The sequence below is a fragment of the Carcharhinus amblyrhynchos genome, unplaced genomic scaffold (assembly GCF_965287045.1).
Source record: "Carcharhinus amblyrhynchos unplaced genomic scaffold, sCarAmb.v2.hapA scaffold_81, whole genome shotgun sequence".
NCBI lineage: Eukaryota > Metazoa > Chordata > Chondrichthyes > Carcharhiniformes > Carcharhinidae > Carcharhinus > Carcharhinus amblyrhynchos.
In genome coordinates, this window is record NW_027649821.1 from 121,033 (window position 1) to 136,023 (window position 14,991).

A 14,991-nucleotide genomic window follows, 5' to 3' on the forward strand; every position below is an offset into this window, starting at 1 on the left:
GTATTGTTTCTTACTGCCTGTTACTGGCCCTGGCTTCCAGCTTAAAAATTAAAGAACCAAGAAAAGTTTGTTTTTTAATAGGGCCTCTAGTTGCTAAGCAACTATATGTAGTCTTCATGCTGTAACTCTCTCTACATACTATAGAATCCCAATTGGAAGTGAAACCAGCCTTCATGTGTCAGAACACTTGTCTAGCATAAGTCTAACTGTGGTTCCCTTCCAGGCACAGACATAGTTAAACCCACCTAAAATTATACCTCATTTCTAATGTTTACCATACAAATAAATCCATTAAGCTATGATCCCATATGCTTCATGAACTGTAATTAAAAGGAACATCTGGAGCTCAGTACCAGTTCATGACATTTTAATGATGTATATATTTGAACCCCCCCCAAGTTTGATCAAATCTCTACTGTTTCCAGCTTTTCTGCATAGAAAACCATATTCTATAATTTTAGCTCCAGAAATAATGACCTCACATTTACCTGCACTGAAATTCATTTGTCATAGACGGCATGGTAGCAGAGTGGTTAGCACTGCTGCTTCACAGCTCCAGGGACCTGAGTTTGATTCTCAGCTCGGTCACTGTCTGTGTGGAGTTTGCATGTTCTCCTTGTGTCTGCATGGGTTCCTCCGGGTGCTCTGGTTTCCTCTCACAATCCAAAGATGTGTGGGTTAGATTGATTGGCCATGCTAAACTTGTCCCTTAGTATCCTGGTATGTGTAGGTTAGAGGGATTAGCAGGTAAATGTGTAAGGATATGAGGATAGGGCCTGGGTGGGATTGTGGTCAGTGCAGACTTGATGGGCCGAAGGCCCACTGCACTATGTTGTAGCTTTATCCATGCACTTAATCAATTTAAAAAAAATATACATTGCAGATTCGAACCTGGCTTTATTTTCTGCTCATCAGTCCCAGACTGCCATATATTACGATCAACTAATGGAAAAGTTGCAGAAGATGAACCAGACTGTGGGCATGGTGATGTACATGATTGACCACCTTGAACTCGGAGTCAGCCAAAGGCTGAACAGCATTCAGCATTTCCTGAGCTGGACAGGTAAGGAGCTGATTAGAACTTTAATTGGACTGTTTACTTCAGTAACCCCTGTTCCTTTTTTGGTGCAATTGTTCACCTGAAGATTTTTAAAATCATGTGAACACAGTCTTATTCTAAAGTCCAAGAATGGAGTTACTGATCACTCATCTCAATGCTCTTTATGGAAGGGATTTACTGTGCTAAGACAATAACTTATACATTCACCTGCACAAGTTGTTTAAGATGGGGTATTTATTAATTTGTTTAAAAAACTCTTTTCATGAGATTTTGGAGTTGCTGGCTGGGCCAGCATTTATTGCCCCTCAAATCCAGAGGGCATTTGAGTCAACCACATTGTTGTAGAGTCTGGAATCACATGTAAGCCAGACCAGATAAGAACTACAGATTTCCTTCCGTAAAGGACATTATAATTGATAATGGTCATCTTTAGACTTTTAATTAAATTTGAACCCAGATCCCCAGAGCATTGCCCATGGTCTCTAGATTACTAGTCCAATAACAATAAGAACATAAGAAATAGGAGCAGGAGTAGGCCATCCAGTCCTTCAAGCCTGCCCCGCCATTCAATAAGATCATTTAATAATTTAATCAGCAGAGCTACGCCCCCCCTTTTCCCTCCTGCCTATCCTTCCTAAACACTTGATAGCCCTGTACATTCAGCTCTCAGTCCCTGTCACCCTGCAGCCACGTCTCTGTAATGGCCACCAGATCGTATCCATTTGTGTCGATCTGCGCCATCAGCAGATATAATACCACTATGCCACTGCCTCCCCAGATAAAGTGGCTTCTAATGGAGATGCATAATGAGGTGTTTGAAACCAAGTGTCATCATACAGTGAAGTTGAGTTAGTGGCCAATTGATATAAATTCCCTTCTACACAATTAGAATTGGAGCTGGCACTTGTCATAGAAGTGCACCCTCATGCCAGTGGTGGGGCACAACTTGGAGTGCAGTTCTAATGGGATAGATTTACATAGGAAACTTCTATTTGTAAATGTGAACACAGATTATTGTGGGAAGACTTTCCAGGAAAATGTGTAGCTGTAAATTTCTGCATTTTGATGCTGATTTGCAAAAGGGGATTGTGTGCTCTGAATATTGCCAGACTACATTTTCTACTACTGCATAATACTGTCGTTAGGGATATGATTTTCCACTGAGTCCACTGTGTGAGGTATAAGACACTCTACAATGAGCGTCCAGAAAAAAGCAAGAAGTTATCTGATCATGTATAGGCATTTTGGAACATTAGATAGCACCTAATAATTCATGTCCCTCTGCTGCTCCTCCTGTTTAGTCTGGCAGCTTGTAATCTGCCAGTTGTACTAAGTAAACAAAGACTAGTGACTGATCATTTGACCGTCAGTCCTGCATGACTCTTCAGGCAGGATTATATGGCCTCATTCGGGGTGAGACTGGAAATTCCCACCTGAGCTCAATGGAGATTTCGTTGTTGGACCCATTCCAATTCCATGGTGGGTGGGGTGGTAGAATTCTGGTGGTTATGTTGCTCAGCCAAAATTTTTCTTAAGTTTTTAAAGTCTTTAGACATAATCTTTTTGGATTGTAGTGAAGTAACCTGGTTTGTTGTTGTAACAATTGTACTTTTCTACACTGAATTTGTAATTACAGGAGGAAATCTTCATGTGATCTACACATGTACAGTACATGTCAGCTATTTTCTGGTTGCTGCTCTCATCATGACGTTCTTGCAAACTCCAGGTTTCTCTCGGGCAGTGTTGTTGGTTCTGGTGGTGTTGAATGCTCTATCTCAGTTTAACCATTGTGTTTCCATGGACTTCAAGTGTCTCAGTCTCTTTCTGTCTTTGACTGTGGTTGGTAAGTGGAGAGTTACATTACGGATGGCTTTTTGTCACATGAAATACTGGAAAAGGAGATGGGATCGTGGCTCAAGTTTGAAAATTTAATGCAATGTTTAATATTGATGGATAATGCTTCCATTGGGGTAGTGGGTGTTGAAATTACTTCTAATAAATAGTGTCCTCTTAGTTAAAGCTTCAGGTCAAGTGACGTGAAAAACATGAACTTTCTGGTCCAAAAGTAGGTATGTAGTAAACCTAGGTAATAGTTTGAAGGCTTGAATGATTTCTATCTGTTCATTACCCAGTGAGGGTGATACAGTGGTTAGCACTGCTACCTCAGTGCCAGGGACTTGGGTTCAATTCCTGCCTTGGATGACTGGTGTCTATGTAGAGTTTGCACATTCTCCCCATGTCTGCATGGGCTTCCTCCAAATGCTCTGGTTTCCTCCCACACGTCCAAAGGACGTGCTGGTTAAGTGCATTGGCCATACTAAATTCTCCCTCCATGGCCCCAAACAGGTGCCAGAGTGTGGCAACTAGGGGATTTTCACAGTAACTTCATTGCAGGGTGAATGTAAATCTACTTTATTAATAACTTTACATGTTGGTAAATCATTCAAACATCTAATATTTGCCATTCTGTTAGTATAATTGCTTTCAGTTGGTGGGTGGCACGATGGCAGTGTTAGCACTGCTGCCTCACAGCTCCAGGGACCTGGGTTTGATTCCCAGCTTCAGTCACTGTGTGGAATTTGCACATTCTCCCCGTGTCTGCGTGGGTTTCCTCTGGATGCTCCAGTTTCCTCCCACAGTCCAAAGATGTGTGGGTTAGGTTGATTGGCCATGCTAAAATTGCCCCTTAGTGTTCTGAGATGTGTAGAGTAGAGGGATTAACAGGTAAATATGTAGGGATATGGGGGTAGGGCCTGGGTGGGATTGTGGTCAGTGCAGACTTGATGGGCCAAATGGCCTCTTTCTGCACTAAGGTTTCTATGATTTGAGTAGGGTACAACTGGGATGAAACCCATTCATGGAACTGTAGCTGGCAAGAGTTGATTAGTAGCTTGGAAGAGGGTCTTAGCAAAGTGAGGGGAAAGTGTTTCTATATGAGGATTCCAAATCTGCTTATTTATTAAAGAAATAATTGCATATCATAGCCTGTGCCAGTTAGAATTGGTCACAAATTGATCCTGACAAATGGATCAATTCAAAATTCTGAGGAAAATAAGACTGGCAAAGTGCGAATTAAATGGCAACCAACACAAAGGGAACTCATGAATCTTCTAAATGGCATGCAAGTAGTAAGAGACGCAGGGATTTCTTTTCCTTTGTAATAGAATTGTGTTTACTCGTTCATTGAACAAGTCAATTCTTATCAAGTTCTATTTAACTTTTTGTTTAGGTAACTGGATGTTGGTTAACTGCTTTAGTTTGGCCTTCAGGAAGAAAGAATCTCTGCAAGGTCAACCATCTACTCCTGTCATTGTGTCTTCAAACTTCTACAACTCAAAGACTGGGTTTTGCACCTCCACTCCTGAGCGGTATGGGCCAGACCTTGTGGGTTTTCTTTTCCTCTCTTCTATACCACAGACTTGCAAGGATGGGTACAAGCAGTCCTTGCTGACCATCAACTGCTGAGCCATTCTCATCAGGGCAGTGTCTGCTTTGGTAGATCACTGTCAAGTTAGTAGGTCTGACGTGGGCAATGGCAGGAATGCATTAAAGTTTCCTTTGTTAGGACTGGGGTAAATGAGCCATTACACTCTTGTTATCAAGTAACTCTTGCTAGTTTATGCTGCCTATTGGTGATTGCTTTTATATTTTTGATTATTTAAGTGAACATGGTTTGGTGATATGCACAAGAATACTTAATAAAGCTTTTGTGTTCCTAGAAAGCATGACATTCTCAGCTTAGAGGAAGAACTTGAGAAACTGGAATGTGACGGCTTGCAAGGTAAAATTCACTGCAAACAAGTTAGAAGCTTCAAAGCTGGAAGAAACCATGTGGTTTATAAAGTGAAATTTTTGTATCTTTTGCCATCGTGGAGGAATGTGAAAGCTCTGGACTTTCTGTAGTAATAACATAAAAATGACAACTGATTCCCCACCACCAGGAGTATAGTTGTTACTGAGTTCTCCAACAGAGGAATAAAGAGTTGGCAGATAGAGTTTCTCCAAGGCTAGAGTGAGAGGTTTGCATCATGGAAATGAGCCCTTCAGCCCAACTTGTCCATGTGGCTCAATTTTTACCATTAAGCTTGATGTCAATTGCCTGCATTTGGCCCATATTCCTCTATCTTACCCATGGAACTATAAGAGTTCGATTTATCTATAGATAAATGTGAAATACTGCAGATGCTGGAAACTGAAACCAAAACAAAAATGTTGGAAAATCTCAGCAGGTCTGACAGCATCTGGAGAGAGAAAGGGCAGCCAACACTGAGTCTAGATGACCCTTCAGAGCTCTAATAGATCTGATGAGTCAACTAGACTCAACGTTGCCCTTACTTTCTCCATAGTTGCTGTCAGACCTAAGATTTTTCAGCATTTTTCTGCTTTTGTTTCATGTAACTGTCTAATGCTTTTTAAAAGACAAAATTGTACCTGCCTCTATCACTGCCTCCAGCAGCTTGTTCCAGACACTCACCACCCTCTGGAAAAAACTGCCTCTCTGGGCCCTTTTGCATCTCTCACCTTAAACCTATGCCCTCTAGTTTTAGACTTCCCTATCTATAACTCCATCTGCCATTCATTAGCCCAGTGGCTCAATTGATCAAGTTCCCATTGCAATCCTAGATAACAACCTTCAATGTCCACTAGGCCACCAATCTTGGTGTCATCTGCAAACTTGCTAACCATGCCTCCTAAATTCTCATCCAAATCACTAATATAAATGACAAATAACAGTGGACCTAGCACTGATCCCTGAGGCGCACTGATCCCTGAGCCACACTGCTAGTCATAAGCCTCCAGTTTGAAAAACAACTCTTTACAACTACCCAATGTCTTCTGTTGTTGAGCCAATTTTGTATCCAATTGGTTACCTCACCCTAGATCCCGTGAAATTTAACCTACATGGACTTTAGCAAAGCCCTTGACAAGGTACAGCATGGTAGGTTGTTGCAACAACCTACCATGCAGTACCTTGTCAAGGGCTTTGCTAAAGTCCACGTAGGCAATGTGGATTGCAGTGCCCTCATCTACCTTGATTACCCCTTCAAAAAACAATCAAATTCGTGAGACATGATTTTTCACTCTTGAGCCATGCTGACTGTCCCTAATCATTCCTTGCATCTCTAAATGCCTATAGATCATGTCTCTCAAAGTACCTTCTAACAATTTACACACTACAGCCACTGGGTCCATTGTTATTTGTCACTTAAATTCTCATCCAAATCATTAATTTAGGAGGCATGGTTAGTAAGTTTGCAGGTGATACCAAGCTTGGTGGCATAGTGGACAATGAAGAAAGTTATCTCCGATTGCAAATGGATCTTGATCAATTGGCTGACAAATGGCAAGTGGAGTTTAATTTAGATAAATGCAAGATGATGCATTTTGGTAGATTGAACCAGGGCAGGACTTCTCAGTTAATGGTAGAGTGCTGGAGAGTTACAGAACAAAAAGATCTAGGGGTATGTGTTCATAGCTCCTTGAAAGTGGAGCCACAGATGGACAGACATTCAGCATGCTTGGTTTCATTGGTCAGGACATTGAATAAAGGAGTTAGGACATCTTGAAGTTGTACAAGACATTGGTAAGGCCACACTTGGAATACTGTGTACAGTTCTAGTCACCCTATTACAGAAAGAATATTATTAAACTAGAAAGAGTGGAGAAAATATTTACTAGGATGCTCCTGGGACTTGATGGTTTGAGTTAGGAGGAGAGGCTGGATAGACTGGGACTTTTTCTCTGGAGCGTAGAAGTCTGAGGGGTGATCTTGGCCTGAGGGGCACAAATCAGCTAGATAATCAATATCTTTTTCCAAAAGTAGGGGAGTTTAAAACTAGAGCCATAGGTCTAAACTGAAGGGAGAGATAAGTGTCCAGAGGGGCAATTTTTTGAGGGTGGTGAGTGTCTGGAACAAGCTGCCAGAGGTGGTAGTAGAGGTGGGTACAATTTTTTGTCTTTTGAAAAGGATTTAGATAGTTACCTGGGTAAGATGGGTATAGAGGGATATGGATCAAATGCAAGCAATTGGGATTAGCTTAGGGGTTTTAAAAAAAGATGACATGGACAAGTTGGGCCAAAGGGCCTGTTTTCATGCTGTAAACCTGACTACAGATATGAGGCTCACCTGCCTGCAGTTCTTAGGCTTTTCCCTGCAGCCCTTTTTAAACAAAGGCCACAACATTTGCCACCCTCCAATCTTCAGGCATCTCACTGGTAGCTGTCAAATGATTCAAATATCTTGGCTAAAGGACCTGCAATTTCCTCCCGTGTCCTGGGATATACTTCATCAGGTCCTGGGGATTTATCTACCTTGATGCTCTTTAACACTTCCAGCACCATCCCTTCTGTAATATGTACACTCCAAAACATCACCATTTATTTCCCCAAGTTCTCAAACATCCATGCTTTTCTCAATAGTAAATGCTAATGAGAAATATTCATTTAGGATCTCACCCCTCTCTTGTGGATCTGCACATAAATGACCTTCTTGATCCTTGCACAGTCCTATTCTCTCCCAGTTAATCTCATCCTTTATGGAGGTGAGAAGTGAAGCCATGGCAAGATGTGTTGGCTGTGATGGGATGGTATAGGGTGGTGCTACAGAATTAAACCTTTAGAAGTGGAGACATTGACTGAGGAGGAGAAGGGGAATATGCAGCAGTCAGAAAGGGTGCCATTGGTGACTTTAATCACAGTAATCTTTGTTCTTTGGACTTGGTGTAAACTGGGTGGAAGTGGTGGTAGGGTTGAACAAAGCAAGGTGGTTACAACATTCAGACATGTTTGAGCAACAGTAGGCTCTGGCTGGTAGTTAAGATTAGGATTTTGAAGGTGAGTGGGGAAGCAATGGCCATTTTGAAAGATGGGAAACAGGATTGACTAAAGAGGAGCTGCGAGTTGTTCAGATTTTGGCCAAGAAAAGATGTCATAATTAGTGATAAACTGTTTAGCTTGGGTTAAACCTGTTTGAGAGATGGACAGCAGTCAGACCAGAGGGATTAGTAATTATAGGAATGATACAAGAACATACTTTAATATACAAATAACTTAGGTGATACATTAATGTGATATATGTATTGTAAACAGGGCACTAATGAGAATGTCAGTTAATTGGCTCTGCCAATATTTGTAATTGGAAACTGAGATTAGGCTAACTTGTGATAGGAAAGAACACCATTTAATGATTATATTTCCCCTCCGTCAATGCTTAAAAATAAATAAGCCTTGACTCAGTTTGCAAAACATGGAGCAGTGTGATTGATGTTAAAGTGTTGGCTTTTTGCAACAACAGATTGAAGTTTACAATGCAACATTTGTGTTTAATCGTGCTACCAGGACAAAACCTGATACTTCTGAATTTACAAAAGTTTCTTTCAGCATCCTCAATATATCCACAAAAAGGACATGTTGAAGTAGCTGCTTTAGTCAGTAATGGTCTGTTATGGCTGCATATTGAAGGTTAGTATTTCCAGTCACATGCATACCTGGCCCACAGTAGTTTAACACCATTGGACTTGTCTGGTTTTATTTTTAAAGTCGTTGTAGCTGTGTCATACTTTCCTTGTGGCCCTGCACATTTCTTCCTTTCCAGCAGTTACTCCATTTCCCTATGAAAGCTGTGATTGAATCTGCATCCATCACACTGAGACAGAGCTTTCCAGATCTTAATGACTTGCTGCATAATAAAGTCCTCCTGTTGCCACTGCTTCTTCACCAAATGTTTTAAATAGATGTCCTCTGGTTTTCACCCCTTCTACAATGGGAACAGTTTCTCCCTATATACTCTTTCTGCACTCCCCATGATTTTGAATGCTCCTATTAAAGAAATGATGGGGATAAGATTTAAGGATAATAGCCCCAGTTTCTCCATTCTAAGTATCTGAAGCCTTATCCCTGGAACCATTCTTGTAAATCTTTTCTAATACTTCCACATCTTCCTAAATAGACTGAAATGACTGGACATTTTAGCACTGTCTCAACAATTGACTTGTGTCTTGCTAGTTAATGGATGGCGTGGGCAGTAAGGTGTAACAAATGCACTGGTTATTGTGATGTACTTCAGTGAACACATTTTCCCAGAAAGGTTGTGCTTTAGGAACTTGCTTGAATCTTAGCTTTTTGGTCTGGAATGCTCATTGAGTAGAGGTGGAAGCTGTATGAAATATGTATTGTTTGTATTCCTCAAACTACTTCAGGAACAAGTTGAAGGACTTTTTTTTTCTGATTCAGGCAACTATGGTTTGAGGAATGTGGATTTTATCAGAAGTAGCCCTTTGATAGAGACTACCGCCCAGGCATCATCAGACACTGCAGCTCCAATGGACTGTCTCTTCAGAACTCCGATCAGCTCCATGCCCATCTTGAAGAAAAGAATGGGATTAACCAACTCTGCTCGTTGGGAGGTCACTCAGAGAAATGTATGTTCAACTCTTAAAAATTCATAAATGTAGCTGATATTTGGGAACAAGATGTTTAGCTTCCTGGAGGTCCTAAAGAGAGTATAGAGAGCTTGGAAGGAAGTTTAAAAAGTAGGACCCTGAGGGTAGTAATCTCCAGTGAGGGTAAGAGCAGGATGCTTGGGTGGATGAACACATGGCTGAGGAACTGGTGTAGGGGGCAGGGTTTCCGATTCTTGGATCATTGGGACCTCTTCTGGGGCAGGTGGGACCTGCAGAAGAGATGGGTTAAACCTAAACTACAGGGGGACCAATATGCTTGCAGGGAGGTTTGCTAGTGCTATTGGGGAGTGTTTAAACTAGATTTGCAGGGGGATGGGAACCAGAGTGCCAGAGCAGATAGTGGAGGGGGGGGTAAAAAGACAGGTTAGTTCAAGCAAAATCACAAATGGAAAGGTTGAGTGTGGTGGAAATAATCTTTTGAGGTGTTGTCTATTTCAATGCCAGGAGTATTGCAGGGAAGGCAGATGAACTGAAGGCGTGGACTGACACATGGAAATATGACATAGCCATTAGTGAAACTTGGCTACAGGAGGGGCAGGACTGGCAGCTCAATGTTCCAGGGTTCCAGTGTTTCAGGTGTGATAGAGGTGGAGGGATAAAAGGTGGTGGGGGGGGGGGGGGGTGGCATTGTTGGTCAGGGAGAATGTTACAGCAGTACTCAGGCAGGATAGATTAGGGAACTTGCCCATAGAGGCCCTATGGGTGGAGCTGAGAAACAGGAAAGGTATGACCACATTAATAGGGTTGTATTATCGACCACCCAATAGTCAGCGAGAATTGGAGGAGCAGATCAGCAGAGAGATAGCTGACAACTGCAAGAAACAAAATTGTGATCGGGGATTTTAATTTTCCACATATAGAACAAAGAACAACACAGCACGGGAAACAGGCCCCCCGGCCCAACGAGCCCGCGCCGCCGTCCTACTATCTCAGTGACCTATTCATGATTTTAGTCTACGCCTAACGTGCGAGGATCAGGGAGGTCCAATTTAGGGACAATTTTAGTACCCAATCAATCAGCCTAAAAGCACATCTTTGGGGGATGTGGGAGGAAACCGGAGCACCCGGAGGAAACCCACGCAACCACGGGGAGAACGTGCAAACTCCCACAGACACAGGCCCAAATCCATGTGTCCGCACAGCAACAGAGATAGTCTCTGAGCTGTCATGTTGCCCTCGAGATGGTCCAGTTTAAGCACACTAACGACATGAAGCAATAGGCAACTCCCGAAGCAACATCCAAGAGCAGCCCACTACAACCTGCCGCCTGCATGCCCCTTGCTGGACTTAAATGCCTGTGGAGACAAAAAAATTCATTATTAAACAGGCAAAGACTAACATTCCTGAGGCAAAACGTATTCCCAAGCCTACAATGTTCAGTAAGGCCTACTATATCCCCCTATATGTAGCCCGCTCATATGGCTGTCTAAGTGACTCTTAAACAACCCTAGCGTGCCTGCTTCCACCACCTTACTCGGCAGTGCATTCCACACCCCCACTACCCTTTGCGTGAAAAACTGCCCTCTAATATTTGTCTTATACCTAGCCCCCCTCACCCTAAGCCCGTGACCCCTCGTTCTATCCATTTCTTGTAGCGGAAAAAGCTTACCACCATTTACTCTATCTATCCCCTTCATAATCTTATAAACCTCTATTAGATCCCCCCTCAGCCGACGTCTCTCAAGGGAAAACAGCCCAAGTTCATCCAATCTTTCCTCGTAAGACAGCCCTTCCATACCAGGCAACATCCTGGTAAATCTCCTCTGCACTCTCTCCAGGATCTCTACATCCTTCCGGTAGTACGGTGACCAGAACTGGACACAGTACTCCAAGTGAGGCCTAACCAACGTTCTATACAACTGCAACATCAAACTCCTACTCTTATATTCTATACCTCTTCCTATGAAGGCTAACATACCATACGCTTTCCTCATCACATTCTGCACCTGTACCGACACCTTCAGGGACTTATGCACTTGCACCCCCAGGTCTCTCTGCGTATCTATACTCCAGATAGTTCTACCTTTTATCGTATAACTCCCCTCCACATTATTCCGGCCAAAGTGCATCACCTCGCATTTCTCCGGATTAAATTCCATTTGCCATCTATCTGCCCAATCTACCAGCCTATCTATGTCCTGTTGCATTGCCAGGCACTGCTCCTCAGTACCCGCCAATCCAATCATCTTGGTGTCATCAGCAAATTTGCTGATCACACCACCTACCCCCTCTTCCAAGTCATTAATATATACCACAAATAGAAGAGGTCCAAGTACCGAGCCCTGCGGCACACCACTGGTGACAGGCCTCCAATTGGAAAAGGAGCCTTCCACTACTACTCGCTGTCTCCTCCTCCCAAGCCAGTTCTCCACCCATCTACATACCTGGCCTTGTATCCCATGAGCCTTCACCTTTTCTATCAGCCTACCATGAGGGACCTTGTCAAACGCCTTACTGAAATCCATATAGACAACATCAACGGCTTGTCCTTCGTCAAGCGTTTTTGTCACCTCTTCAAAAAATTCCACTAGATTCGTAAGGCACGACCTCCCTGTAACGAAGCCATGCTGCGTATCCCTGATCAGATTGCAGCGCTCCAGATGTTCATACATCCTATCCTTGAGGATCCTCTCCATTAGCTTGCCTATAACTGAAGTCAAGCTCACCGGCCTATAATTCCCTGGGTTATCCCTCTGACCCTTCTTAAACAACGGTACTACATTTGCAATGCGCCAATCCTCTGGGACCTCACCTGTGTCCAAAGAAGAGACAAAGATTTGCGTCAGAGGCCCAGCAATTTCATCCCTCACCTCCCTTAACAGCCTGGGATAGATGCCATCAGGCCCTGGAGATTTATCCGTCTTTATACTGTCTAAGAGTCCCAACACTTCTTCCCTCGTGATGACTATATCCCTCAACGGATCCTCAAACTCCTCAAGCACAGCACCAGACATCAGGCCCCTCTCCTGTGTGAATACTGACGCAAAGTATTCATTCAGGATCTCCCCCATTCCCCCAGGCTCCAAGCATAGTTCCCCTCCTCTGTCCCTGAGAGGGCCAATCTTCCCTCTAACCATCCTTTTATTTCTAACATAGGAGTAAAATGCCTTAGGATTTTCTTTAATCCTACCCGCCAAAGCCATTTCATGGCCCCTTTTTGCCTTTCTGATGCCCCTTTTAAGTTCTCTCCTACATTCTCTGTATTCTTCTAACGCTATCTCTGTCCTCAAATGCCTAGATCTAATGTACGCCTCCCTCTTCCTCCTGACCAGGTCCTCAATATCCCTAGTTATCCACGGCTCTCTAATCCTACCCTTCCCATCCTTCCTCTTGACCGGCACGTGCCTTTCCTGCAAAGATTTTAGTTTTCCCTTGAGAGACTCCCACATACCCAGCGTCGACCTGCCATCAAGCAGCTTACCCCAGTCCGTATCTTTAAGATCCTGCCTAATCCGGTTGTATCTAGCCCTCCCCCAGTTTAACACCCTCCCCTTAGGACAGGCTTCATCTTTATCCATTAATATCTTAAACCAGACAGAGTTGTGGTCACTGTTAGCCACCTGCTCTCCTACTTCAACGTCAACCACCTGCCCAGGCTCATTCCCCAGAACCAAGTCCAGTATAGCCCCCTCCCTGGTCGGGCTATCCACATACTGCTCCAGGGATCCTTCCATTACACACTGTACAAATTCCTCCCCGTCAGCACCCTCTGATCTCGGCACCTTCCAGTCTACCCCGGGGAGATTAAAATCTCCCACTACCACCACCCTATTCTTCCTGCACTTATCTAGAATGTCCCTGCTTATCCCTTCTTCCACAGCCCTCAGGCTGTTGGGCGGTCTGTAGTACACACCCAACATAGTAACATCTCCCTTCCTATTCCTCAACTCCACCCATAGCGACTCGATTCCTATATCCTCTATTCCTCCCTCCCTCTGCACTGCTATGATGCAATCCTTAACTAACAACGCCACTCCCCCACCTCTCTGTGACCCTCCCCTATCACGCCTGAAGCACTTATACCCAGGAACATTCAACTGCCAGTCCTGCCCTTCCTTTAACCAAGTCTCTGTCACCGCCACCACTTCCAACTTCCTTTCGAACATTATTGCCTTCAGTTCATCTGTTTTGCCAGTCACACTCCTAGCATTGAAACACATGCACCGAAGACACTCAGAAACAATTCGATCCTTCTTCCTACCCTCTGGGCTTACCCTATCCCCAATCCCAGTTCCGTCCACATCCCCACCCCCCCCTCCATATTAGTTTAAACACTGCCGAAACACTCCAGCTAACCTTCCAGCTAAGATATTCACACCCTTCCCAGTTAACTGTACCCCATCCCTCTTATATATTTGCCCCTCTTTCATAAAGACTTCCCAATGGTCTACGAATCTAAAACCCTCTGCCCTACACCAATCCTTCAACCACGCAATATAGATTGGGACTTGCATACTGTTAAAGGTTTAATCGGGGTAGAGTTTGTTAAACGTGTTCAGGAGAATTTTCTACATCAGTATATAGAGGTGCCAACTAGAGAGGATGCGATATTGGATCTCCCATTTGGAAATGAGTCAGGGCAGCTGATGGATGTGAGTGTGAGAGAAGACTTTGGATCCAGTGATCATAATACCATTAGTTTCAACCTGATCTTGGATAAGGATAGATCTGGTCCTTGGCTTGAAGTTCTGAACTGGAAAAAGGCCAAATTTGATGAAATGAGAAGAGATCTGGGAAGTGTGGATTGGCACAGGCTGTTCTGGTAAGGATGTAAATGGAAAGTGTGAGGCCTTCAAAGGAGAAATTTTGAGTGCAGAGTTTGTATGTTCCTGTCAGGATTAAAGGCAAAGTAAATAGGAATAAGGAGCCTTGGTTCTTGAGGGAGATTGTAACGCTGATTAAGAGGAAGAGAGTTGTATGAAATGTACAGGCAGCAAGGAACAGATCAGATGCTCGGAGTATAAAAAATGCAAGAAGCTCCTTAAGAAGGAAATCAGAAGGGCTAAAAAAGACATGAGGTTGCTTTGGCAGACAGTGAAGGAAAATCCAAAGAGCTTCTGTAGGTATGTAAGGAGCAAAAGAATAGTGAGGGATAAAATTGGTCCTCTTGAAGACCAGAGTGGTAGACTATGTGTGGAATGAGCTGCCAGATAGTGGTAAATGCAGGGTCACTCAACATTTAAGAAAAACTTGGATGGGTTCATGGATGAGAGGGGTGTGGAGGGATATAGTTCAAGTGCAGGTCAGTGGGACTAGGCAAAAAATGGTTCAGCACAGACCAGAAGGGCTAAAAGGCCTGTTTCTGAGCTGTAATTTTCTATGGTTCTACAGAACCAAAAGAGATGGGAGATACTAAATGGGTTTTTTGCATCCGTATTTACTGAGGAAACGGGCATAGAATCTACGGAAATAGGACAAACGGGTAGGGAGATCATGGAACCTTTACAGATTAAAGAGGTGGTGGTGCTG

The 14,991-nt window shown here is 43.5% G+C and overlaps 1 protein-coding gene across 1 annotated transcript in view; it reads left to right on the top strand.

Annotated features, from left to right (window-relative positions):
• Positions 1 to 14,991, top strand: part of bmb (brambleberry) — a 49,731-nt gene that overhangs the window by 29,622 nt on the left and 5,118 nt on the right. The window contains exons 6-10 of the mRNA XM_080182696.1: positions 884 to 1,063; positions 2,697 to 2,903; positions 4,290 to 4,428; positions 4,780 to 4,841; positions 9,293 to 9,480. Of these exons, the coding sequence (XP_080038822.1) occupies positions 884 to 1,063; positions 2,697 to 2,903; positions 4,290 to 4,428; positions 4,780 to 4,841; positions 9,293 to 9,480 (776 nt within the window). The remainder of the gene's footprint in view (positions 1 to 883; positions 1,064 to 2,696; positions 2,904 to 4,289; positions 4,429 to 4,779; positions 4,842 to 9,292; positions 9,481 to 14,991) is intronic.